The sequence below is a fragment of the Heterodontus francisci genome, chromosome 2 (assembly GCF_036365525.1).
Source record: "Heterodontus francisci isolate sHetFra1 chromosome 2, sHetFra1.hap1, whole genome shotgun sequence".
In the NCBI taxonomy this organism is placed as follows: Eukaryota; Metazoa; Chordata; class Chondrichthyes; order Heterodontiformes; family Heterodontidae; genus Heterodontus; species Heterodontus francisci.
The window spans coordinates 217,694,840-217,722,141 of record NC_090372.1 but is presented as its reverse complement, the minus strand read 5'-3'; the positions used below and the strand labels follow the sequence as shown (position 1 = coordinate 217,722,141).

The window sequence follows — 27,302 nt, the reverse complement described above, 5'->3', positions numbered from 1 at the left end:
TCCGTGATGCTGGGGGACCTCAGGAGAAGGCCAAGATGGATCACCAACGAGGCAGTTCTGGCTGAAGGGGAATGCAAATGTTTCAGTCTTGTCTTTTGCACTGTCCTGCTGGGCTCCCCCATCATTGAGGATGGAGAAGCTTGTGGAGCCTCCTCCTCTGGTTAGTTGTTTAATTGTCTACCACCATTCACGATTGGATGTGGCAGGACTGCAGAGCTTTGATCTGATCTGGTGTTTGCGGCTCACTTGGCTCTGTCTATAGCATGCAGTTTCTGCTGTTTAGCATGCATGTAGTCCTGCATTGTAGCTTCATCAGGTTAGCACCTCATTTTAAGGTATGCCTGGTGCTGCTCCTTCCTGGCATGCTCTCCTCACTCCTGATTGAACCAAGGTTGATCCCCTGGCTTGATGGTAATGGTAGAGTGCGCGATATGCCAGGCCATGAGGTGACAGATTGTGCTTGAATGTATTCTGCTGCTGCTGATGGCCCACAGTGCCTCATGGATGTCCAGTTTTGAGCTGCTAGATCTGTTCTGAGTCTGTCCCATTTAGCACTGTCGTAATGCCACACAATACAATGGAGTGTACCCTCAGTGTGAAAAGGGGCTTTGTCTGCAGAAGGACTGTGCGGTGGTCACTCCTACCAATCTTATCATGGACATATGCATCTGCAACAGGTAAATTTGTGAGGACAAGGTGAGATAGATTTTTCCTTCTTGTTGGTTCTATCACCACCTGCTGCAGGTCCAGTCTGGCAGATATGTCCTTCAGGACTTGGCCTGTAGTGTTGCTCCTGAGCCACTCTTGGTGATGGACATTGAAGTCCTTCCCCCGGAGTACATTCTGTGTTCTTGCTATGCTCTGTGCTTCTTCCAAATGATGTTCAACATGGAGGAGCACTGATTCATCAGCTGAGGGAAGGTGGTAGGTGGTAATCTGTGGGAGGTTTCCTTGCCTGTGTTTGACCTGATGCCATGACATTTCATGGGGTCTGGAGTCAATGTTGAGGACTTCCAGGGCCACCACCTCTGCTGGGTCTGTCCTTCTAGTGGGACAAGACATACCCAGGGATGGTGATGGAGGAGTCTGGAACATTGGTTCTAAGATATGATTTGGTGAGTATGACTATGTCAGGCTGTTGCTTGTGGGACAGCTCTCCCAATTTTGACACAAGTCCCCAGCTGCTCGTGAGGAAGATTTTGCAAGGTTGACTGGGCAGGGTGTACCTTCATCGTTTCTGGTACCTAGGTCAATGCCGGGTGGTCTGTTCGGTTTTATTCTTATTTGCCTTTTCTGTAATGGTTTGATACAACTAAGTGGCCTCCTGGGCCATTTCAGAGGGCAGTTAAGAGTCAATCACATTGCTGTGGGCTTGGAGTCAGGACAGCAGATTTCCTTCTACATTAGTGAACCAGATGCATTTTTGTGACAATGTAGTGCTTTCATGATCATCATTACTGATACTAGCTTTTTATTCCAGATTTATTGATTCATTGAATTTAATTTTCCCCCAGCTGCCGTGATGGGATTTGAACCCATGTCTCTGGAGCCTAAATCTGGGCCTCTGGCTTATTAGTCCAGCAATATTATCACTGTGCTAACATTCACGCAGAGTGGCACTCCACTCATTCCTTCATGGAACCAATATATGGTGAAGATTTGCAGAAATCTAACAGGATTTGAAGCAGATTGCTCATTGTCAGGCAAGCTCCCACCTGCCAAGAATGAGGAAAATTTTGCCACATGAACATTGATTTTAAACTGTTGTTGGTGAAGAAAGAACTTGCGTTAAAAAAACAATTGGAGACTTTGGCTGGAGAGAGAGTACTTCAAAGGATAAAAGGGCTATTCCCTGCTCCAAGTTAATCCACAATGGACATTTGATTCCCAGATGTTGAAGCATTCCAAGTTAACTACTAAGATGGCCGAATACACAAACAGATGTGGTCAGACCAAGTGCGGATACACGATGATGTTGGCACTGCGGGATGACGTCATCCCGCGCATGCGCCACTAAGTCCTGGCAAAATGTAACTACGAATGTGCGCAGCTTGGAGCACTCTGATGACGTCAGAGAGTCGCTGCATTGTCAGGAGTCACTTTGTTAAAAAACTATTGGAGACTTTGGCTGGAGAGAGACAACAGACAGTACTTCAAAGGAGAAAGGGGCAATTCCCTGCTCCAAGTTAATCCACCATGGACATTTGATTCCCAGACGTTGAAGCATTCCAGGTTAACTACTAAGATGGCGACAAACAGACGTGGTCAGACGAGATTCTTCACATGACTAGCTAATTGTTGGAGCATTTTGAATTTGAACTGGCCACAGGGTTAAAACTCAGAAGGCTGTTCGCTCCTGGACTGGAAAAGACCTCTCTTCTGTCTGCTCTCATCTCGCTCTCACCAGCTTTGGAAACCATTGAAGACATATGAACCCCAAGACAGAAAAGTCTCCTATAGTGAACAAGGTTTAAGAAAAATTTCACTTTTCTTCTTTAAACCTAAGAAAGCCTGTTTATGCTAATTTCTTTGCCTTATAATTGGAAAGCTGTGAACAAGGATTCACAAAGGGGGAGTTCAAAATACAGTGTGTTTAAAATTAAACCCTGTTACAATAAGACCGGGTGACGACAGTAAAAGACCCCTAGATGCCTTTCTCACCTGTTCATAACAGAAATTTGGGTGCTAGCATCCAGAATTTTACCCACAGACAAACGAGTGAAATTGGAAGTGGAAATCCAAATTGTTCCCAATCAGAAAGAGCAAAATTTCAATACAGGTTTTCTTGTGATTGTGTGTGATTGAATACTAACATGAAGCGAGTAGCTCTCCAAGCCAGGGCGAAGTAACTTGGGATAAGTTAAAAGCACCGTCTATGGACGAGTTGAGGAAAATGGCTGAGCAGTGTGGGATCACTGTACGTGGCAAGGCTAGGAAGTCTGAACTCCTAGGCTAGTGGCCCACCATTTTCCCCTGAATCTGAAGAAGCAGGGTATTGTTAGCAAAGATACAATCGGAACAAAGGAAACTTGAGTTAGGGGAAAGAGAAAACGAGAGAGGCAGGAGAGAGAGAAAAAAAGAGCCTTCCAAAAGGAACGTGAAGAAAATGAAAGGCAGGAAAGAGAGAAAGAAAGACAGGAGAAGGAGCAAGAGAGAGAGGGGAGAGAGAGAAAGAATATTCCAGGAAGAATCCGAAGAGAGCTGAGGTGGCTTGAGTTAACAAGGGGGCGACAGAGTAACCCAAGTGAAAGCATGGCCAATATGGATGAGGAGAATTCAGTGCTGGGTACAAAATTGCTAAAAATCGTTCAATTCATTCCAAAATTTAATGAGGAAGATGTGGAAGTGTTTTTTGTGTCTGTTGAGAAACTAGCAAGGCAGCTAAAATGGCCAGCTAAGACCTGATCTCTTTTAATGCAAAGCAAACTAACTGGAAAAGCCCATGAGGTTCATTCCTTGTTGCCAGATGAGAGTTCATCAAATTATGAACTGACCAAAAATGCTATCCTTGGGGCATATAAATTAGTACCCGAAGCCTATTGCCAAAAGTTTAAGCCAATCAAACTTAGCTGGACTTTGAAAGAAGTAAGCAGCTGGCTTTTGACCAGTGGCCAAGGGCTTTAAAAACACATCTCAGCTATGAGACTCTCAGAGAAGTAATCCTGTTAGAGGAATTTAAAAACTCTCTCCCATTCTCAATAAAGACCCGTGTAAAGGAGCAGCGGGTTCAGGGGAGTCCGGCAAACGGCCGTTCTGGCCAATGAGTTTGCTTTAATTTATCAGTCGGTTTCCCAGGAGAGAACCTTTCCTAATCACCCCCACAAATCCGAAAAGGACAAAGGGTGGGAAGGTTGGTCTCCGCCCAGGCAGTCCTGGAAGAGAAAGGAAAGCAGGAGACACAGGGGGCCCTCCTAAAGCCAAAAAGGAAGGTGCTGTGAGCAAGAGTGAGACCCGGAGACCTGTGTGCTTCCATTGTAATAAGACAGAGCATATAAAAGCTGAATGCTAGAAACTAAAGGGGAAACCGGTAGGGTTAATCAGGGCACACCTGCTCAGTGCAGGCAGGACCCTGATGGAAAGCACAGAACAAGCTGTGGCTTTAACTGCAGTAAGAGTGAAACCCAGGAAGCTTACTACGGCCAGTGCAGGAAAAGTTAATAGGATTCCTGAAGGTTATCAGGATTTTGTGTTTGAAGGAAAGTAACCCCATACCCCTCAAGTGGGGCCAGCAAGCCCATTGTGATTCTCAGGGACACGGGATGACTAGATCCCTTTTACTGGGAAAAGGCCTGTCCTTTCCCCCCAGAGAATGCAGTGAACACCAAAATGGTGGTGAATGGTGTTGGAGGGCAGTACTGTATGCCTGTACCTGCACCTGGAATACAACCTAGTTTCGGGACCGGTGACCGTAGGGATTGTCCCTAGTTTGCCTGTGGACAGGGATGACCTACTCATAGGTAATGATCTGGCATGGGTGAAGGTGATAGCCTCCCCAGTAGTGAAAGAAAGACCACAGGAAGTCAGAGAGACAGGGCAGTGGCAGGAGATGGTCCCCTGCAGTGTCCCTGAATATGTAGTGGATCAAGCCATGATCAAACCAGCTCCCCCAGGGGAGACTGCATTGGCACTGCAGGCAGATGACCATGAGGTCTGCCTGTCCGAGACTTTCTTTGGAAAGTTAGGAGACCAGGGAATGAATTAAATGGATTTTCCCTAACTGAGGCTCAGTGAGCCGACCCAGTACTGCAAGCGTTAGCATAGGTTGCCCAGTCTGAATGTGAAGCAGAGGGAGTCCCTGACTGCTACGATTTAAAGAATGAGGTACCGATGAGGAAATGGAGTTCTCCTCACAGACCTGAGGGCAAGGAGTGGACAGTAGTTCACCAGTTAGTGGTGCCACAGAGGTACCGGGGAGAAATATTAAGAAGGGCCCAAGAGACTACAGTGGCTGTACATGCTGGTATATGAAAGACCAAAGCCCGCATAAGACGGCAGTTTGACTGGCCAAAACGCCACAAAGATGTGGTGAAGTACTGCAGGAGTTGCCACTTGTACCACGTTGAGGGGAATCCCCAATCTACAGTGAAACCTGCACCCCTAAGTCCTGTATCGGTGTTAGGAGGACCCTCTAGTAGAGGGCTGGTGAACAGTAACGGGACCCCCGCCGAGAACAAAAGGGGACAGGCAGGCACACGGCTGGCAAAAGTTTAGGAAGAGGAGAAAAAGTGACTAAGAGGGCAGGTTAAAGGAAGTGCGGGAGGAATCCCGGATGAAAACCCCTACTGTCCGGTTAGCCAACCCCGAAAAATGTGAAAAGTTAGACCCCACATCCTCCTATGTAAATGCAGACTCTAGAAGCACCCCACCAGAATTGCTAACAGCATTTAAAGGAACCTGTAGAGACAAAGAGAGACCTCTAGGGGGCACAGAAACCATGAGGGTGATGCCTCACCTAGTCGAAGTGTCACAGGAGAGTGTAGCCAAGTCTGCACAAATACCTACAGGCAGGAGTTTCCCAGAGAACAAAGGGGAGATTAACAAAGAATCCTCCCCCACAGTCAGAGGAAAAGGGAACTACCCATCCCCAGAAGTCAAAAGTCTTTGCATGATTCAGAGAGTTCAGGATACACCCGCCCACTACCAACTCTCCTGTGAAAAAAAGGGGAAATTAAGACAGTACTGCCACCCAGAAGACCATTTTAATAAGCTGTAAGATTGGTGAATGAATGGAAATGAATGAGAGAAATGCATGGTTTTTCTTTCTGTATCTTATACTTCTCTCAAACCTTGTAATTAAATGTGCTTTTTTTGCCCCCCACCTGCCAAGAATGAGGGAAATTAATTTCGCCACATGAACATTGATCTTAAACTGTTGTTGGTGAAGAAAGAACATGCTTTAAAAAACAGCAGCATTTGCTGACAAAGCAACCACTAGGTGGCGCAGTACTTGCACATGCACAGATACAGGCTCTGCAACTGGAACTTCAGTGTCTGCAATGTTCAGGCAGCTGCCTGGATTAAAGATGGCGCTGTTCAATTTATCACAGGAAATGCTTATGACTAGCTGGTTCTAGCAAACTAAACTTACATTCAGTTGGATTGAAGTCCAGTAATATGTTAGGTAGTTATAGGATACTAACTGTAATCCTCAGATCCATTTAATATTCCAGTAATCCTATTAATTACAAAAGGAATTTTATGATTGAATTTCCATTTTAAGATAGCGAATTGTCACCTCAATCGATGGAAAGAAAATCGGGCAGAATATAAAATGTGCTGCTAATTCATTATTGTGATTTGTTTATATGACTGATCAGGACAGTTTTCACTTGAATGCAGCTATTAGCTCCAACCCCACTGGCCGCTGTCTCCACTCAGCAACTCGTTTTCTCCCCCTCCTCCCCACCGGCCGCTTCCTCCACCTCAGCCGCTTGCTTCAGACCTCACTGCTCACCATCCAGCCACCAGTTATAGGCCACACTGCTTCCCTCCTCTCGGCCACTTGCTCCCACACTTGATCATTCTCCACGCACTGCCCGAAGAAGTAAGGCAGGCCGCAAGGGGTGACGGGGCAACTTAGGAGCGAGTGGCCGAGAGAAAGGAAGCGGCGTGGCCTGGAGCTAGCGGCTGGAGGGGGCTCAGGGAAGTGGGGAGTGAGCGGCCAGAGAGCAGGATGCCTGGGGAAGTGGGGCAACAGGAGCGAGCAGCCGGAGAGCGGGGTGGCGCGAAGCGGGGAACAATTGGCCAGGGGAATGGGGGGGGGAGCAGCAAGGTCTGGAGTGAGCGGCTGAGGGGAGGAAGCGTCGAGGCCTGGAGTGAGTTGCCGAGGGGGGAGAGCTCCAGCCTCAAAGTCTCCCATTCAGCCGCTTCCTCCAGCCGTGTGAGGAACTGGATACCCAATGACGCTTTATCGCGCATGCGCGAAGATGGACCTGGTGTGGATACACGATGATGTTGGCACTGCGGGATGATGTCATCCCGCGCATGCGCCACTTAGTCCTGGCAAGATGTAGCTGCAAATGTGCGCAGCTTGGAGCACTCTGATGACGTCAGAGAGTCGCTGCATTGTCAGGAGTCACTTTGTTAAAAAACAATTGGAGACTTTGGCTGGAGAGAGACAACAGACAGTACTTCAAAGGAGAAAGGGGCAATTTCCTGCTCCAAGTTAATCCACCATGGACATTTGATTCCCAGACGTTGAAGCATTCCAGGTTAACTACTAAGAGGGCGACAAACAGACGTGGTCAGACCAGTTTCTTCAAATGACTGGCTAATTGTTGGAGCATTTTGAATTTGAACTGGCCACAGGGTTAAAACTCAGAAGGCTGTTCGCTCCTGAACTGGAAAAGACCTCTCTCCTGTCTGCTCTCATCTTGCTCTCACTAGCTTTGGAAACCATTGAAGACATGTGGACCCCAAGAGAGAAAAGTCTCCTACAGTGAACAAGGTTTAAGAAAAATTTCACTTTCTTCTTTAAACATCAGAAAGCCAGTTTATGCTAATTTCTTTGCCTTATAATTGGAAAGCTGTGAACAAGGATTCACAAAGGGGGAGCTCAAAACAGTGTGTTTAAAATTAAAAGCAAAATACTGCAGATGCTGGAAATCTGAAATAAAAACAAGAAATGCTGGAACCATTCAGCAGGTCTGGCAGCATCTGTGGACAGAGAAGCAGAGTTAATGTTTCAGGTCAGTGACCCTTCTTCAGAACTAGCAAATATTAGAAATGTAAAAGGTTATAAGCAAGTAAAGTGGGGGTGGGGCAAGAGATAACAAAGAAGGTGTAAATAGGACAAGGTCACAGAATAGCTGACCAGAAGGTCGTGGAGCAAAGGCAAACAATATGTTAATGGTGTGTTGAAAGACAAAGCATTAGTACAGATAGGGTGTTAATGGACAGAGAATTGAACAGCCGCAAGTACAAACATGAAAAAAAACAATGGGTAAGCAAACTGAACAAACTAAGATGAAATAAAATAAAACAAACACAAAAATAAAATTTTAAAAAAGGAAAAAGAATAAGTAACTAAAAATAAAAGTAAAATGGGGGGCCCATCATGCTCTGAAACTATTGAACTCACTGTTCAGTCCGGCAGGCTGTAGTGTGCCTAATTGGTAGATGAGATGCTGTTCCTCGAGCTTGCGTTGATGTTCACTGGAACACTGCAGCAATCCCAGGACAGAGATGTGAGCATAAGAGCAGGGGGGAGTGTTGAAATGGCAAGCAACCAGAAGTTCGGGGTCCTGCTTGCGGACTGAGCAGAGGTGTTCCGCAAAGTGGTCACCCAGTCTGCGTTTGGTCTCCCCATTGTAGAGGAGACCACATAGTGAGCAGCGAATACAGTATACTACATTGAAAGAAGTACAAGTAAATCGCTGCTTCATCTGAAAGGAGTGTTTGGGGCCTGGGATAGTGAGGAGAGAGGAGGTAAATGGGCAGGTATTACACCTCCTGCGATTGCAGGGGAAGGTGCCGTGGGAAGGGGACAAAGTGGTGGGGGTAATGGAGGAGTGGACGAGGGTGTCATGGAGGGAATGATTCCTTCGGAATGCTGACAGGGGAAGGGAGGGGAAAATGCATTTGGTAGTGGCATCACGCTGGAGGTGGCAGAAATGGCAGAGGATGATCCTTTGTATTTGGAGGCTGATGGGGTGGAAAGTGAGGACAAGGGGAACCCTGTCGTGGTTCTGGGAGGGAGGGGAAGGGGTGAGGGTAGAGGTGCGGGAAATGGGCCGGACACGGTTGAGGCCCTGTCAACCACAGTGTGGGGGGGGGGAACCTTGGTTGAGGAAAAAGGAAGACATATCAGAAGCGCTGTCATGGAAGGTAGCATCACCAGAGCAGATGCGTCAGAGACGGAGAAACTGGGAGAATGGAATGCAGTCCTTACAGGAGGCAGGGTGTGAAGAAGTGTAGTCGAGGTAGCTGTGGGAGTCAGTGGGCTTATAATGGATAGTAGTAGACAGCTGGGTAAGCAAAAGGTTTAAAATTAAACCTTGCTACAATAAGACCGAGTGAAGACAGTAAAAGACCCCTGGACATCTTTCTCATCTGGTCGTAACATTATGAATAAATACTGATTCTTCACACTGAGGAGATATCCCTGGTTGATGTGTCTCTGGCTATCTGCTCCATGGGTTAATGAAAAATAGTTTGATTTATGGAGAAACCTTCCCTGCAAGCACAGATATACTGGAAACAAATGCTGAACCGATAATTGTATACCGCTCTGTATTTTGTTTACTGAGAAACGTAACTGAACGGCGACGATTCGCAAAGCGTGGTCCTAACACAGCTGAAAACAGTAGAGGCTGAGTTAAATCAGTGACTGGTTATTCAGTGACACTAGCTTGGGTGTTAAAAATTGGCTGACTGTTGCAGGAAGAAGGCAAGACTGTGAAATAAATGATCCAGTAGTAATAGGGCTTAAATGCTACTATAGAATCTCTGAACTAATCCTGAGGATCTATTATTATGGAGCTCCCCGAGTTCAGACAATATGCAGTGCATGATACTACTGAATCGTGTTGAATTCGAGATGTTATGTATCTGGTTGTAGGATAAGCACGATGACCATCACTGTGACCACGTGCTGGCACTTCAGGCATTTAAAGAGGGGCAAAAGAGGGAGCAGAAGGAAAAACAGACAATATCGCAGATGGAACTGGTAAGCATTGCACAAATGGCAGGGACTGCAACTCTCCTCAGCAATTTCCTATTTCCCCATTGTTTTCTTTCTCCCTTACCTACTCATTGGATAAATTCTCCTCTTTGATCCAGCCCAAAATCAGTTGAGATCACAGTGATGAATGTTGCACAATTTGGGTAGTGAGGTCTCTCTCTCCTCTAGCACCTTTGTACTCTATACCTCAAGGCCTAGAGTACAAAAGCAAGGAAATTATGGTGAACCTTTACAAAACACTGGCTCGGCCTCAACTAGAGTATTGTGCCCAATTTTGGGCACCACACTTTAGCAAGGATGTGAAGGCTTTAGAGAGGGTGCAGAAAAGATTTAAGAGTATGTTTCCAGGGATGAAAGACTTCAGTGGTCGGGACAAAATTGATAGGGAGAAACTGTTCCCATTGGTATAAGGGTCAAGAACCAGAGAACACTGATTTAAGGTGATTGACAAAAGAACCAGAGCTGATATGAGGAAAAACTTTTTTATGCAGTGAGTGGTTAGGCTGGAATGCACTACCTGAGAGTGTGGCGGAGGCAGATTCAATTGTGGCTTTCAAAAGGGAATTAGATAATTAACTGAAGATAAAAAGTTTTGCAGGGCTATGGGGAGTGGGACAAGCTGAGTAGCTCTTATAGAGAGCTGGCACAGACATGATGGGCCGAATGGTCTCTTTCTGTGCTATAACCATTCTAACCAGGATAACCAGGGAAAGAATAGGGCCCATTAGGGACCAAAGTGGCAATCTGTGTGTGGAGCCGGTGGACTTAGATGAAGTTTTAAATGATTACTTGTCATCTATGTTCAATATGGAGAAGGTCGATGTAAGTGTAGAGATCAGGGAGGGGGATTGTGAGATACTTGAACATATTAGCATTGAAAGGAAGTATTAGCTGTTTTAGTGGGCTTAAAAGTGGATAAATCCCCAGGCCCAGATGAGATGTATCCCAGGCTGTTATGTGAGGCATGGGAGGAGATAGCAGGGGCTCTGACACAAAATTTAAATCTCTCTGGCCACAGGAGAGATACCAGAGGACTGGAGGACAGCGAATGTGGTACCATTATTCAAGAAGGGTAGCAGGGATAAATCAGGTAATTACAGGCTGGTGAGTCTAACATCAGTGGTTGGGAAACTATTGGAAAAAACTCTGAGGGACAAGATTAATCTCCACTTGGAGAGGAAGGGATTAATCAGGGATAGTCAGCATGGCTTTGTCAGGCGGTGATCGGATCGTGTCTAACTAACTTGATTGAATTTTTCGAGGTAGTGACTAGATGTGTAGATGAAGGTCAAGCAGTTGATGTAGTCTACATGGACTTCAGTAAGGCTTTTGATAAGGTCCCGCATAGAAGATTGGTTAAGAAGGTAAGAGCCCATGGGATCCAGGGCAATTTGGTAAATTGGATCCAAAATTGGCTTAGTGGCAGGAGGCAGAGGGTTGTTTATGCGAGTGGAAGCCTGTGACCAGTAGTGTAATACAGGGATCGGTGCTGGGACCCTTGCTGTTTGTAGTGTACATAAATGATTTAGATGTGACTATACGAGGTATGATAAGTAAGTTCGCAGATGACACGAAAATTGGTGGTGTCGTAAATAGTGTGGAGGAAAGCCTTAGATTACAGGATGATATAGATGAACTGGTAAGATGGGCGGAGCAGTGGCAAATGGAATTTAATCCTGAGAAATGTGAGGTGATGCATTTTGGGAGGACTAACAGGGCAAAGGAATATACAATGGACGGTAGGACCCTAGGAAGTACAGAAGGTCAAAGGGACCTTGGTGTACATGTCCATAGATCACTGAAGGCAGCAGCACAGGTAGATAAGGTGGTTAGGAAGGCATGTGGGATACTTGCCTTTATTAGCCAAGGCACAGAATATAAGAGCAGGGAGGTTATGATGGAGCTGTATAAAATGCTAGTTAGGCCACAGCTGCACTGGAGAGGTGCAGTGGAGATGCACCAACATGTTGCCTGGGCTGGAGCATTTCAGCTATGAAGAGAGACTGAAAAAGCTAGGATTGTTTTCCTTAGAGCAGAGGTGGCTGAGAGGGGACATGATTGAGGGATACAAAATTCTGAGGGGCACTGATAGCTTAGATAGGAAGAAACTTTTTCCCTTAGCGGACGGGTCAATAACCAGGGGGCATAGATTTAAGGTAAGGGGCAGGAGGTTTAGAGGGGATTTGAGAAAAAAAAGTTTCACCCAGAGGGTGGTTGGAATCTGGAATACACTGCCTGAAGAAGTGATAGAGGCAGGAACCCTCACAACATTTAAGAAGTATTTAGATCAGCACTTGAAACGCCATAGCCTACAAGGCTACGGGCCAAGTGCTGGAAAATGGAATTAGAATAGCTAGGTGCTTGATGGCCGGCACAGGCATGATGGGCCGAAGGGCCTGTTTCTGTGCTGTATAACTCTATGACTCTATGATGATCCTTGTTGGACTAGCACTGGCTGCAAACTTTCCTTCGTTATTTCCCAATTACTGGTGTTTCCTAGGCCGCCATGTGGAAGGCTGTAGGGCCTCAGTTCACCCAAAGGCGGCCTTTCATGGCTCGTCTTTCCCTCCAGTAAGCATTGAAGGACTGCGCCTCTGCCTTGGCCTCTTCTGGTGAGGCAGCACTGTCCCTACTGCAGCACCATTGGGAATCTCCACCCTTATACTAGTTCCTGGAGTCCTCTCATGCATAATGTATCCCAACCTGGCAGAATGAATTGTGTTTTGGTTCAGATAAGGCAGGGCAGGTGAAATCGTATCCCATTGGAACTCCATCATGAGTTCTCTCCCCATCCTTTTCTCAATCTATTCTTCCTCCTTTCTTTTTCCTTTGTTTAACCTTCAATCTCATTTTAGATGTTTCTCTTTTTTTCCCTCTTCCCTGTATTCCAATTAGGTACTAATCACTCTACTGTTTCATGTTTAGATGGCCTCTGAAGCATCTTTGGAAGGTGATTTAGATCGACATCCCAATAAAGGTTAGTTTGCTTAAATGTCATAAACCATGAAAAAGTCTTAATTTTGTAGATTGAGAAGATCTTGAAATTGAATTACCTGGAACTTACTGCCGTTGCTTGACCATAACTTCACTAGAATTGCGCCAGAATTCCAATAAAGTAATGGCAAGGCAGAGGAATAAAGCTAGAGGAAATTCAGGGCTTTTGTCATAACCATTTTCAGACATCGCAAATGTGGAATATTGTAGTGATTTTAATCTCAGTTGTTCCAGCCATTATATAGATTACATAGAGATTACAACATAGAAACAGGCCATTTGACTCAACTTGCCCATTCTCCATGCTCTGCCTGTCTGTGTGCACATTTGTCGAGCTATGTGAAGATTTTTATAACCTGAGGAGCTTTGCATTATTGACCATATGTACCAATCTATGAAAAAAACACAATGAGGAAACTGTTATCTGCTCATCCACTGTTACAAAGTCCTACAAGAATCCCCTTAATTGTTTATTGGAGCTTTGGACCTCCCAACTACAATGGATTAGAATAGCCTGTTACTGAAGGAAATAATGAATCAACTGGGGTAAACGCGCAACTTAAATATATCACAACATAATGTTTGAGTGTATACATAACATGTTGACCTTCCTTTCCTCACAGGCTTGGGGGTGCTGCCATACATGATAGTGATTGGTGATGGTATCCATAACTTTGCAGATGGGCTGGCTCTAGGAGCAGCCTTCTCTGTCTCCTGGAAGGCAGGACTTTCCACAACACTTGCAGTTTTATGCCACGAACTTCCTCATGAAATGGGTATGACTTTTTAAACACTCCTTTATCACAAAATAATTAGAGTAAGGAAGGCAATTCTATTGGTCTTGCTTTATCTATCCAGAAACACCACCATTGCCGCATCCGATTGCTATGTTTTTTCATAGGATGTGAGTGTTGCTGGCAAGGCCAGCATTTATTGCCCTTGACAACTGAGTGGCTTGCTAGGTCTTTCAGAGGGCAGTTAAGAGTCAATCACATTGCTGTGGGTCTGGAGCCACATGTAGGCCAGACCAGGTAAATACAACAGATTTCCTTCCCTAAAAGACATTAGTGAACCAGATGGGTTCACAACAATCGATGATAGTTTCATAGCTCCATTACTGAGACTACATGACAATTACAGATTTTTATTAATTAGTTGAATTTAAATTCCACTAGCTGCTGGGGTGGGATGTGAACCTGTTCTCAGGACATTAGTCTTGGCCTCTGGATTACTAGTTCAATGACTGCCACTATGCCACTGTCTCCCCTGTTGAGGTCCCCATGTTTCTGACTCAGGTTTAAATATTAAATGGAAATAGATATGTGGGATGCATCAAGTAGTTCCTTGTGCTTCACTAGAAACAGTAATTTTATTATTACACTGAAATAAACAGAAACTTAAAACACAACAGCATTTTTCACAGGGAGCAATCTTTTATCAGGGATAAGCAAAAATACCTATTGGACGTGGCAATAGATGTCAAAGTATTGCTCCTCACAATCATACAAATGTTCTGATTCAAACTCTGTAGATTCCATTAAAATATATTCCCCCCAGCGCCCCCTCCAATTCCTGAATCTCCTGTGAGATCTCTAGCCATTCTCTGGTCCACTAATCGTGTGTGAGAGTGGCTAAAAGTGACTTTTCTGATTTTCATCTCTACCATCTTTCAAAGCATCTTGTCTTTGCTTGACACCTTCTCATTGTGACACAACTGAGATCTGGAACTTAGTGTACTGTTTACTGTGCCTCATAGATGGTTAGCAGGTATTTTTGACCCCTCCGATACACAGTATAGATCTTGGGGGTCTCCTGTTTCGAAATCTTTGGGTGTTACCTATTCCAAAGGGTCCCCTTAAAAGATTGTTTTCTCACTTCCTTTCGGCCCTCTGCTCTGTCAAGCACTTCCTTAGACTAAAAGTATTCAACAGTGACCATCACGATTGTGGACTGTAGCAAGTATATCCATTTTTTCTCAACTCAAGGGCCTAATTTTCATTCCACTCATCTCTTCCCCTGATTGGATAAATTTGAAACTCATTTATGGAGAAGTGCAGGCTGTCATTACAATGAGCCATTCCATGACATTCCTTTGTAATCTCACTTTAAAGGAACCTCAATCATTCCATCACTATTAGCAACACTAGATTAACAGCATTGGAACAATCCAGGGCAATAATGTAAAAAATGGACATACTTGCTACAGTCTTGGGCAATAATGTTCTGATAAGCATTAAAGACTGTCCTTTAAGCAACCTGCTATTCATGTCTCCTCTTGATGGTGTCTCCAGCACCAAAGGAAAATATGAGATTAGGACAATATCGTATAATGATGCTGTAGCTGAACAGGAGTAGTGTTTGAATCACCAACCAATGCACCACCAAAGATCAATTTATATGACGTACACCCTGTTACTCTGGAATCATTTGTGTTACTTTATTACTGCTATTATCTGGAATGATCCTTTAAATTCAGACACTTTTTCCTTGCAATTTTTAAATTGTTTTTGTTATTCTACAATACTACTCTAGAACAGTAATATCAGCTTTGGCTCAATGATAGCACTCTTGCCTGAGTCAGAAGCTTCTGGGTTCATAGTCCCACTTCCAAGACTTGAGTAAAATATCGAGGCTAATACTGCCAGTGCAGTACTGTCATTTGGATGAGACGCAAAACAGAGGTCCAGTCTGCCCTCTCAGGTGGATGTAAAGGGTCTTATAGTATTAGACGAAGAAGAGCAGGGAGATCTCTTGCTTATAAGAACAGAAAATGCTGTAAATGATCAGTTAATGACTCTTCGCAGAACTGGGAATGCTTTGAGATGTAACAATTTTTAAGCAAGGCAGGGAAAGCGGGGAGTAGAGGAAAGTATAAACAGGAAGATTTGTGATAGGGTGGAAGGCAGATGAGATTAAATGACAAAAGGGACGTTGGTGCAAGGCAGAAAGAGATGGTAATGGAACAAAACACAAGAAATGCATCGAGAGGAGGTGTAAAAGGAAAAAATAGGATCACCACCAATAGATGCTGTCAATAACAAAGGGGCAGAGTTTATGATCAGATCTTTACTTTTGGATGGCAGCTGTTGGTGGTGATTCTCCTTTTGCGGTTTACCCTTCCTCTAGACAAATCTTTTGTTTCTTTACTTGTTCCATTACCATCTCTTTTTGCCTTTCACTATCATCCCTTTTGCCATTTAAACTCTCCTGCCTTCCACCCTACTGCACACCTACGTGTTCTTTACTTCCCACCCCCCTTCCCTGCTGTGCTTAAAAACTGTTACATCTATAAGCACTCCCAGTTCTGATGAAGAGTCACCAATCTGAAGTGTTGGGCTGGATTTATGCACCCGCTGCTGAGAGCGGCGGGCGAAGAAAATGGCGGCCCGCACACGTGGGCTGCACGCCGCCATGCCCTTCTTCGCGGTGGCCCATGATAATGTGCCGGTCGGGCCGCCCCCACCCCCCAATCACACAGAGGGGGCGGGCTCTCTGACGCCGGCAATGGCGTCAGCTGCCTATGTGCAGGCGCTGGCGCTATTTTTAAAAGGCTGCCAACCCTGACAGCTAATTTTCATTTTTAAAGTTATACCATTGTATCGATGAAAAATATGTCGCCCTTTTCCCACCATCCCATTAACAATTAACTTCAATATTTGCCTTATCCCCACCCAAAACATTTACCTTCAACACTTGACCTTCCCCCCCCAAACTGAACAAAGTGCAGAGGTTACCCCTTCCCACCATCCCCTACACTAGTTCTGTAAATCTGACATCATTTCTCTCCCCATACTGCAGTAAAAATCAACCCATTGCACTAACAATCAAAAGATCCCTCCTTACCCACCACTGTGGCACCTGCTTTCCTTGAACGGGAAAGTGAAGGCACGTGAGTGCAGGCCGCTGCTCAGAAGATCGCAACCAAAGGCAAGATTGAAGTGGATTTTATTTAAATCTATTCATGTGCTGAATATAAATATGTTAATCTGGGTCCCGTCGCCTAGCACCAGGTGGGGGGGAGGGTGCTGCTATGGAGCCTCGCCACCGCTGGGAAGATCAGGCCCGGCACTCCCAGCGTCGGACTCCGTGGCGAGCCATTGCCGGAACAATCTTCTGCCCCCCCAACCCACCACGAAGCCCGATGCCAGCAGCTGAACAAAATCCTGACCGTTAAGTTTGTTTCTCTCTCCACAGATGCTGCATGACCTGAGTATTTCCAGCATTTTCTGTTTTTTTTAATTTCAGATTTCCAGCATCCACAGTTTTTGTTGTTTGGGCCAATATTTATCCCTAAACCAGCATCGCTAAAAGAGATGATCATGTCATTTATCTCATTGCTGTTTGTGGGAGCTTGCTGTGTCCATTTTTGGTTGCTGTGTTTCCTACCTTTCAACAGTGACTACACTTTAAAAAGTATTTCTTTGACTCTAAAGCACTTTGGCTGTCCTGACATCATGAAAGGCTCTATAAAAAGGCAAGTTTTTTCTTTTCAAACTTTTCTCAAGTGTTCCAGAACTGAACCAGAATTTTGAATGGTTTGTGCCAAAAAAGGGAATGCTTTGTGCCACTCTGAGTTAAAATATGTGACAGAGGGCATCAGATTTAGCGCATTGAGGGAAACATATTGCTGTTCCAAGGTGCCTCTGGATTCAATGAAAGGGCCCAAAGATTTGTGCTGTCATGGTCTTGCTTGCATGTTATTTCACAGATTCTGTTGACAACAATAATGGGCTTGTCCTCCCTTGTACTTTAGGTGATTTTGCAGTTTTGTTGCACTCTGGTATTTCTATGAAGAAAGCTGTTCTCTTGAACTTTGGCAGTGCCTTGACTTCCTTTATTGGACTCTACATATCCTTAGCTGTTGCGACAGATAAATCAGTACAGGAATGGATATTTACTGTAGCGACAGGACTCTTCTTATACGTTGCTCTTGCAGATATGGTAAATATATCTTCATTTACTAACATTTTATATAATTGCTGTTGTCAAGAATGAGGCATATTAATTTTGCCATATGAACATTGATTTTAAATTTGCTGGAAAGAAGAGAAGGCCTGTTACAAGGGCTGAGATACTTAGCTGAAAAATATTTGCATACTAACAGACAGTGCTTGTGGAGACAAAAGGACCATTCCTTGACGTATTCAACCCACAATGGATTTTGATCACCATTAAGGTGTAAGGAAGAGCATTCCAGAGATGCTAAGATGATACAATCCACAAAGCCAGGACTGGTTAAACCAGCTGGTCACATGACCAACTGGCTGATCCAGGGTCTTTTGAACTAGCCACATTGTTTTTGAACTCAGAAAAACTGTTTGCTCCAGGAGTGAGAAGACCTCTCCTGTCTGCTCCTATCTCTTTCTCACAAGCCTCAAGACCCACCGAGGACACCTGAACTTCAAGAGAGAAAAGTCTCCTACATCGAATAAGGTTTAAGAAGAATACTGGGCCCCAACAAAAAGCAAGGCCTACCTACAATCAAGGACTTTACAGCGAGCTCGAAGAAAAGTAACCAAAACCATCTTCAGATATTCCCTCAAACTTTTCCATTTTATTTCTTCTGCTCTTTTCTGTCTCTATCTGCATGTGTGTATATGTCGGCGCGTCACGTAAGAATAGGCATTACCGAATTAGAGTTTAAGTTCAACCTTTTTCTTTAAACCTAAGAAAACCTGTTTGGCTTGTTTCTTTGCCTTACAGTTGGAAGTTAGTGAACAAGGATTCACTAAGGGGGAGCTAAAAACATGGTGTGTTTAAAATTAAACCCTATTATGGCAAGACAAAGTGAAAGCTCAGAGGGAACCCTTGACCCCTTTCTCAGCTGGTCGTAACAGAAATTTGGGATTTACCGTCCAGGATTTTATCCACAGACAAATGAGAGAAATTGGAAGTGGGAAGCCAAATTGTTTCCAATCAAAAAAGAGCAAGATTTCAATACAGGTTCTTGTGGTTATGTGTGCTTGAATATTAACATGTCTGCAACTGAAGTTAGTAGTTCCCAAAGCCAGGATGAAATAACTTGGGATAAGTTAAAAGCACTGTCTATGGAGGAGTTGAGGAAAATGGCTGAGCAGTGTGGGATCACTGTTCACGGCAAGGTTAGGAAGTCTGAACTCCTAAGACTAGAGGTCAACCATTTTTCCCTTGAATCTGAAGAATCAGAAGCAGGGTTAGAAGTAGACCCTGACAGGATATTGCTAGCCAAGATACAACTGGAACAAAGGACACCTGAATTTGAGGAGAGAGACAGAAAGAAAGAGCCTTCCAGAAGGAACGTGAAGACAAAGAGAGGCAGGAGACAGAGAGAGAGAGAACCTTCCACAAAGAATGCGAAGAGAGCTGAAGTGGCTTGAGTTAATGGGGGGGGGGGCAACAAAATAACCCCAGTGAAAGCATGGCCAATATAGAGGAGCATAATTCAGGGCTGGGTATAGAATTGTTAAAACTAGCTCAACTAATCCCAAAGGTCAATGAGGAAGATGTAGATGAATTTTTTGTGTCTTTTGAGAAACTGGCAAGGCAGCTAAAATGGCCAGCTGAGACCTGGCCACCGGAAAAGCCCATGAGGTTTATTCCCTGTTGACAGATGAGAGTTCATCAAATTATGAACTGACCAAAAATGCTAATCTTGGGGCATATGAATTAGTATCCGAAGCCTATTGCCAGGTGAGAAAGAGGTCTAGGATTCCCTTTCAGCCTTCACCTGGTCTTACTCTAACAGGGTTTTTTTATACACTGTTTTTAGCTCCCCCTGGATGAATCCTTGTTCACCACTTTCCAATTATACAGGAAAGAAATGAGCACAAACTGGCTTTCATAGGTTTAAAGAAGAAAGATTACATTTTATTAAAACTTAAACTCTAATTTGGTTGACGCTTACGGATACACGACGCGCCCACACTAGCATGCATACGCGATACACATATACAATTAGAGACAGAAAAGAGCACAAGAAAAATAAAGTGGAAAGGTTTGAGGCAATATCTGAAGAGTTTGTTACAGTTCTTCGAGCTCACTGTAGAGTCCTTTTGTAGGTTGATCTTGCTTTTCGTTGGGGCCCGTATTCTTCTTAAACCTTGTTCCTTGTAGGAGACTTTTCTCTCTTGAGGTTCATGTGTCTTCAGTGGGTTTCAGTTCTGTAAGAGATGGGAGCAGACAGGAGGAGAGGAGGTCTTTTCAATCCAGGAGCAAAGAGCTTTTTCCCAGTTCAAACGCTGTCTCTATAATTTAAAACTCCCCAAGTTGGCCTGCAGGGTGGTCACTTGACTGACTGGTTTGACCAGGTCTGTTTTGTGTATTGTATGGGAGCAGGGGATAGCTCCTTTGTTCCAACACTGTCTACTAATATCTTTCCGGCCAGGGGCCTGGCGATTCCTTGTAACAGCCCTTCTCTTCTTCTCAGCAACAAATTGAAATGTAATGTCCATGTGGCGAAATTAATGTGCCTCATTCTTGGCAGGTGGGGGCCTACATGACAACAGGCTAAGTGAATGGACTAGAACATGGCAGATGGAATATGATGTGGAAAATATGTAGTTATCCACTTTGGTAGGAAAAACAGAAATGCAGAGTATTTCTTAAATGGTGAGAGATTGGGAAGTACAGGAGTAAGGAAGTCTTGCTGCAATTGTATAGAGCCTTTGTGAGACCACACCCAGAGTATTGTGTATGGTTTTGGTCTCTTTACCTAAGGAAGAATATACTTGCCATAGAGGGAGAGCAATGAAGGTTCATCAGACTGATCCTTGGGATGGCGGGATTGTCTTATGAGGAAAGATTGAGGAGACTGGGCCTGTCTTCTCTAGAGTTTAGAAGAATGAGAGGTGATCTCATTGAAGCATACAAAATTCTTACAATGCTCGACAAGGTTGATGCAGGAAGGATGAGGAGGAATTTCTTCACTCAGAGGGTGGTAAATCTGTGGAAATCTCCACCCCAGAGGGCTGTGGAGCCTCAGTCATTGAGTATGCTCAAGACAGAGATTGATAGATTTCTAGATATTAAAGATAACAAGGGATAATGTGGGGAAATGGCATTGAGGTAGAAGATCAGCCATGATCTAGATGAATGGCAAAGCAGGCTCGAGGGGTCAAATGGTCGATTCCTGCTCCTATTTCCTATGTTCCTATACTGACCCACCCGATATTCGTTAAATCAAATTACATCTTGTAGCCTGAATAGCTTAGTCCCACATCAGCTGATGCCTTCACTTATTAGGCCTTAGAGTTAGCTGAACAAATTACAAATTAGGAGCAGGAGCATGCCATTCGGTCCGCTTCACGCCTGCTCCGCCATTTAATTAGATCATGGCTGACCTGATGGTGGCCTCAACTCCACTTTCCCGCCTACCCCCGATACCCTTTGACTCCCTTGATAGTCAAGAATTTATCTACCTCTCCCTTAAAAATAATCAATGAACCTGCCTCCACTGCTCTCTGGGGAAGAGAGTTCCAAACTCACAACCCTCTGAAAGAAAGAAATTCTCCTAATTTCCATCTTAAATGGGCGACCCCTTATTTTTAAACTGTGTCTTCTAGTCCTAGTCTTTCCCACAAGGAGAAACATCCTTTCAGCATCCACCCTGTCAAGTCCCCTCAGGATCTTATATGTTTCATTAAGATCAACTCTCGTTCTTCAAACTTCAATGATACAGACCCGACCTGTTCAACCTTTCCTCATAAGATAACCCCCAATCCCAGGTATCAGTCGAGTGAACCTTCTCTGAACTGCCTCTAATGCATTGACATCCTTTCTTAAATAAGGAGACCAAAACTGTAAACAGTACTTCAGATGTGATCTCATCAATACCCGATACAACTGTAGCAAAACATCCCTACTTTTCTATTCCATTCCCCTTGCAATAAACGACAATGTCCCATTTGCCTTCCTAATCACTTGTTGTATCTGCATACCAACCTTTTGTGATATATGTACCAGGATACGCAGATGCCTCTGTACCTCAGAGTTCTGCAATCTCTCTCCATTTAAATAATATGCTGCTACACTATTCTTCCTGCCAAAGTGGATAACTTCACATTTTCCACATTATCCTCCATTTTCCAAATTTTGACCGCTCACTTAACCTATCTATATCTCTTTGCAGACTCCTTATGTCCTCTTCACAACTTACTTTCCTATTTGTCTTTGGGCTGGATTGTAAAGCCTCAGGGCTGCCGGGAACGGTGGCAGGGGGGCAATGAAGATTGAAACGGAGGAGTCCCGCCACCGACCCCAACACCGGCAGGCCCCTGTGGTGGCCATCCCGCCGCTCCGCAATGGGACCTGCATTAAAATATGTTAAAGCCTACTTACCATGGAGGCCACAGCAATTCAGGGTTCGGGGAAATGTGGTGCGACACTCGTGGGGAAGGTGGAGGAGGTGATTTTCTCTGTGCAGGAGGGAGGGAGCGGGTTACAACACCTCAGGTTGGTCGGTGGAGGGGTGATGGGAAGGAGTAAAGGACAAAGGTTTCAAACTTTGCGGGGTAAGGTCAAATTCTCACTTTAGGAATTCTGGGGGGGATAAGGGCAGGAATAATGCCATTGGGGGCACGGGGGGTGGGTGGAAGAGGGTATGGAAAACTTATTTTCATAATTTTTATAAAATTAACATCCAATGTACCTTTAAAGTTTAACTGCACATTGAGGGATGGAAGCCCTTTAAAAATGGCGCTGGCGCCTGTGCATTGGCGCCGGATGACGTTGCCAGTGACGGCTTGTCCGCCCCCTCCACGTCATTGTGGGTGGGCGGGCACCGCTGCCATGCTAATGGGCTGCTGCATTTGAAATCACACGGCTCTGCGATGTGATCCCTGTGCATGCAGGCCACATCTTTTTACACCCGCTGCCTATTTTGGTGGCGGAGAATTAAAATGCAGCCCTATGTGTCACCCAACATGTAAATTTTTTTTCTCACAATTCTGCTCCAAGTCAAACTTCCTCTTCACACCCCAACTGGTAGGCTACATGTAAATTGCTACAACAATGCCCCCTAGTTCTGGACTCATCCAGAAGAGGAAACATCCTTTCCACATTCACCTTGTCAAGACCGTTCAGGATCTTATACACTTCAATCAAGTCTCCCCTCACTCTTCTAAACTCCAGTGAAAACAAGCCCAATCTGTCCAACCTTTCCTCATAAGACAACCCGCTCATTCCAGGTATCAATCTAGTAAACCTCCTCCGAACCGCCTCCAATGCATTCACATCCTTCCTTAAATAAGGAGACCAAAACTGCACACAGTATTCAAGATGTGGTCTCACCAATGCCCTGCACAACTGAAGCATAACATACTTACTTTTATTTCAATTCCTCTCGTCATAAAGGAGAGCATACCATTAGCCTTCTTTATTATTTACGGTACCTTTTGTGACTCATGCACTAGAACACCTAGATCCCTCTGTACCTCGGAATTCTGCAGTCATTCCCCATTTAAGAAATATTCTGCTTTTTTATTCTTCCTGCCAAAGTGAACAACTTCACATTTTCCCATATTATACTCCATCTGCCAGATTTTTGTCCACTCACTCAACCTATCTATATCGGTCTACAACCTTCTTATGTCCTCTTCACAACGTGCTTTCCTGCCTATCTTTGTGTCATATGCAAATTTAGCTACCATGCCATTGCTCCCCTCATCTAAGTCATTGATGTAAATTGTAAAAAGTTGAGGCCCCAGCACAGACCCCTGCGAGACTCCACTCGTCACATCCTGCCAATCAGAAAAGGACTCATTTATACATACTCTCTGTTTTCTGTCAGCCAGCCAATCTTCTATCCATGCAATGTGTTACCCCCTACACCATGAGCTCCTACTTTGCGCAATAACCTTTTATGTAGCACTGTTACGACCAGGTAAGAAAGGAGTTTGGGAGTCCCTTTTAGTCTTCATCTGGTCTTATTGTAACAGGGTTTAATTTTAAACTCACCGTGTTTTGAGCTCCCCCTTTGTGAATCCTTTTTCACAGCTTTCCAATTATAAGGCAAAGAAATGAGCACAAACAGGCTTTCTTAGGTTTAAAGAAAATAAGTGAAATTTATTAAAACTTAAACTCTAATATGGTAAACACCTATGGATACACGCCGTGCCCCACGCTAGCATGCGTACGCGATACACACATGCAAATAGGGACAGAAAAGAGCAGAAGAAAAAATAATGTAAAAAAGTTTGAGGCACTCTCTGAAGAGGGGTTTTTACTGTGCTTCAAGCTCGCTGTAGTCCTTGATTGTAGGCAGTCTTGCTTTTCGATGGGGCCCAGTATTCGTCCCAAACTTTGTTCACTGTGGGAGACTTTTCTCTCTTGGGGTTCATGTGTCCTAAATGGGTCTTCAGTTCTGTGAGAAAGATATGGGAGCAGACAGGGGAGAGATGTTTTCAGTCCAGGAGCAAACAGCTTTCTGAGTTTCTTTCTCTCAGCAAGTTCAAATTCAAAAAACTCCAAGTCAGTTAGTCATGTGACTAAACTGATCTGACCACTTCTTCTGTGTATTGGGGAAGCAAGGACTGGCTCCCTTGTTCCAACACTGTCTGCTAGCGTGCAAATGTCTTTCCCAGTCAGGGGCTTGGTAATTCCTTGTGATAGGCCCTCTTTTCTTCCCAGCCACAATTTTAAGTTTAATGTTCATGTGGCGAAATAATGTGTGCCTCAGTCTTGGCATGTGGGGGCCTGCATGACAGGCACCTTGTCAAATGCCTTCTGGAAATCCAAGTACAGTACGTCAACGGGCTTCCCTTTATCCACAGCGTATGTTACTCCTTCAAAGAACTCCAATAAATTGGTTGAAATTAGCATGGCAGAAATTGTGATAAGATGAGAACTGAGAAATGTGACAGCAGAAAGTGCACCCAGTGGCAATTTTTTTTTTAATGTTATATAGATAAAAGAACAGGGAACAAAGAAAGGGCATTCAATCCTCATGGCTGCCCTTTCCACTGACAATGCACAATATAACTTCATTGGGCATAAAAACAATAATCTTGTTTTGAAAAAATCTCTAATTTTATTTTCCTTTTGCTTTAGTTCCCAGAGTTGATGCGAGCAAAGAGCAAAAATCCCTGGATTCTATTTCTTCTGCAAAATGTGGGATTACTTCTTGGCTGGGCCATCCTACTCCTATTGTCGCTTTATGAGGAACAAATCCAATTTGGATAGAGTGAAGACTTGTTTTACTTTGAAGGTTATCTGGTGGGACAGTTTGTGCAGTGGCCTGTGGTTGGAAAGCTGGTTGAATGCATTTAGTCATCAGCCAACACAATTTATATAATTTTAAAAGTGGGCCGTCAAGATAACTACAGGACATTAGTGACATCCTGAAGGAAGGAATAATTTAACACCCAGAGAAATAGGGAATACCAAGAGCAAGTCAGCATGACTTTATGGAAGGTCACAAATCTAGTATAATTCTTCAAAGTAATAATAGTGGAGAAGGAGGGCTCAATAGACATCCAATACTTCGAGTTTGGCAAAGCATTTGCTAATGTAGCATGCAGGAAATTGGTCCACAAGATTGGAAGGCACAGACTCAATTGGGGTGTAGGCTGGAGTAGGGCAGGGAAAATTTCTGCAGTGAATTGAAAATATAGGGAAAAAAGGGTAACTGTACAAAGGTGCTATGTTTTTATGTGACTAGAGATTAGTGCTTGGGTTATTATCATTTACAATGTGCAATTGTAAATGATTTTATAAATTATTATATTATTATATTAAATACAATATAAATTATATTTATAAAAGGTTTGGATGTAGAGACAGAATCAAAGATGTATAATTTGCTGGTGATGCCAAACAAGATGAAAGTGGAGGGTTGCAAATCAAACAGAACAGCTACAAATACTGAGGGAGCAAGATAGATTGTTACTTAACATAGATAAATTGATGAGATTGGGGAGGGGAATAACCAATAACAATTTAAATTAATGAGTTTTAACCAAAGGGGAATCTGGGGTTATTGTGGATAGCTGCTTAAAGCATCAGAACAGTGCGTGGCACAGTAGCTATGCAACAAGGTGTATAGCCGAGGCTACATTTGTCTATTCCTAATCCCCTCACCACAAAAGGAAATAATAGACTGCAATTTCTCTTTTACACTATTTCCCAACAACTGCGGGGCACCTGAAATGTTTGTGAGCAGGGATCCATGTCACAAGTGAGCCAGACAAAAGCCACAAGAATAAGCAGTGTCATTAAGTCAGAATGTTGACCTTTCACCTCTTTATCCTCAGCAGCCCAAGCTGATAGGATGACTGTCTCCTCTCTTTGATGATGTAAAGGTCCTAAATCACAAAAGTTTAGGGCCTTCTGTTTCCTGTTTCAAATGGCCATGAACCCAGGCTACAAAATGGCAATGATACGCGGAGCAGCAACAAGAATAGCTAATGCTGAAACTGGAAATGCTGCATTTGAGTCATAGAAGTTGCTTTCTTGAAGTTTATATCATGGTGCAATATTAAACAGGTGCAGAGGGAGTTTAGTTGGGTATCTAAATCAAGCTACATAAAAAGTAGGAGCGTTTGATACTGGCACATTGTAAAAAAACACTGGCACTAAGCCTGACCACAAAAGTGAACTTGATTGTTCAGTAAAAATAAAAGCATTGGTGAGTTATGACACTTTCTTTGGTCATCTGTGAAGATGCATATCCCACCAATCTCATTGTGCATATCCTCATCAGAAGAAGAATGGGAAAATATCATTATAACTTCATGAATAATTTGAAAGTGGGTCTTGTCTATAGTCACAGTTGTTTATAAAGAGACAGCTGGCTAGGTATTAGCCCTGTACACACCACTGATCCTATATCAAACCCCACTTTCTATCTGAAGCCAATGTGAACTGAACTTTAAAACTGTATAACAAGTTTTATATATGGGTTTCCCATCCTGTGAGTTTGGTTAAAATTGCCCCCAAAGTGTCAGCCTTGACTCAGTGAGTAGTACTGTCAGCTCTGAGTCAGAAGTTTGTGGGTTCAAGTCCCACTCTAGAGTCTGGACCCACCTGAAGGTGAAACTCAGACCTAAAATAGTTATATTACTAAAGGAAGTTGGTGAAGAGTGTGCAGGGCAGGGTCAGTAAATCATGTGCCATTAGCAACAACCGTGCCAGCTGTGGTTGAGTTAGTAACAGTCTTTGCTCTGAGTCAGAAGATTGTAGGTTTATGTCCCACTCCAGGGACTTGAAAATAAAATCCAGACAGATACTCCAGCACAGTACTAGAGGGGTGCTGCAATGTCGAAAATGCCAACTGACCTCTCAGGTGAATGAGCCAGAAAAGTGCAGTTGAGACTACAACCAGATCAGCCATGATCTTATCAAACTGCAGAGCAGACTCGAAAGGCCGACTGGCCTACTCATGCCCCTACGCCCTATGTTCCTGTGTAAAGAAAAGCCAGGTGGCCAATATCTATCCCTCAACCAACATCACTAAAAACAGATGATCTGGTTATTTGCCTCATTGCTGTTTGTAGGGTTTTTTAAATTCGTTTTTTTATTCATGGGATGTGGACATCGCTGGCAAGGCCAGCATTTGTTTCCCATCCCTAATTGCCCTTGAGAAGATGTTGGTGATTGCCTTCTTGAACCGCTGCAGTCCACCTGGTGCAGGTACACCCACAGTGCTGGTAGG

At 44.1% G+C, this 27,302-nt stretch overlaps 1 protein-coding gene across 1 annotated transcript in view; it reads left to right on the top strand.

Annotated features, from left to right (window-relative positions):
- The window catches only part of slc39a4 (solute carrier family 39 member 4), a 67,899-nt gene extending 41,610 nt beyond the window's left edge, over positions 1-26,289 (top strand). The window contains exons 8-12 of the mRNA XM_068015760.1: positions 9,560-9,667; positions 12,608-12,659; positions 13,300-13,452; positions 17,430-17,617; positions 24,701-26,289. Of these exons, the coding sequence (XP_067871861.1) occupies positions 9,560-9,667; positions 12,608-12,659; positions 13,300-13,452; positions 17,430-17,617; positions 24,701-24,832 (633 nt within the window). The 3' untranslated portion in view covers positions 24,833-26,289. The remainder of the gene's footprint in view (positions 1-9,559; positions 9,668-12,607; positions 12,660-13,299; positions 13,453-17,429; positions 17,618-24,700) is intronic.
- Positions 26,290-27,302: the final 1,013 nt, after the last annotated feature.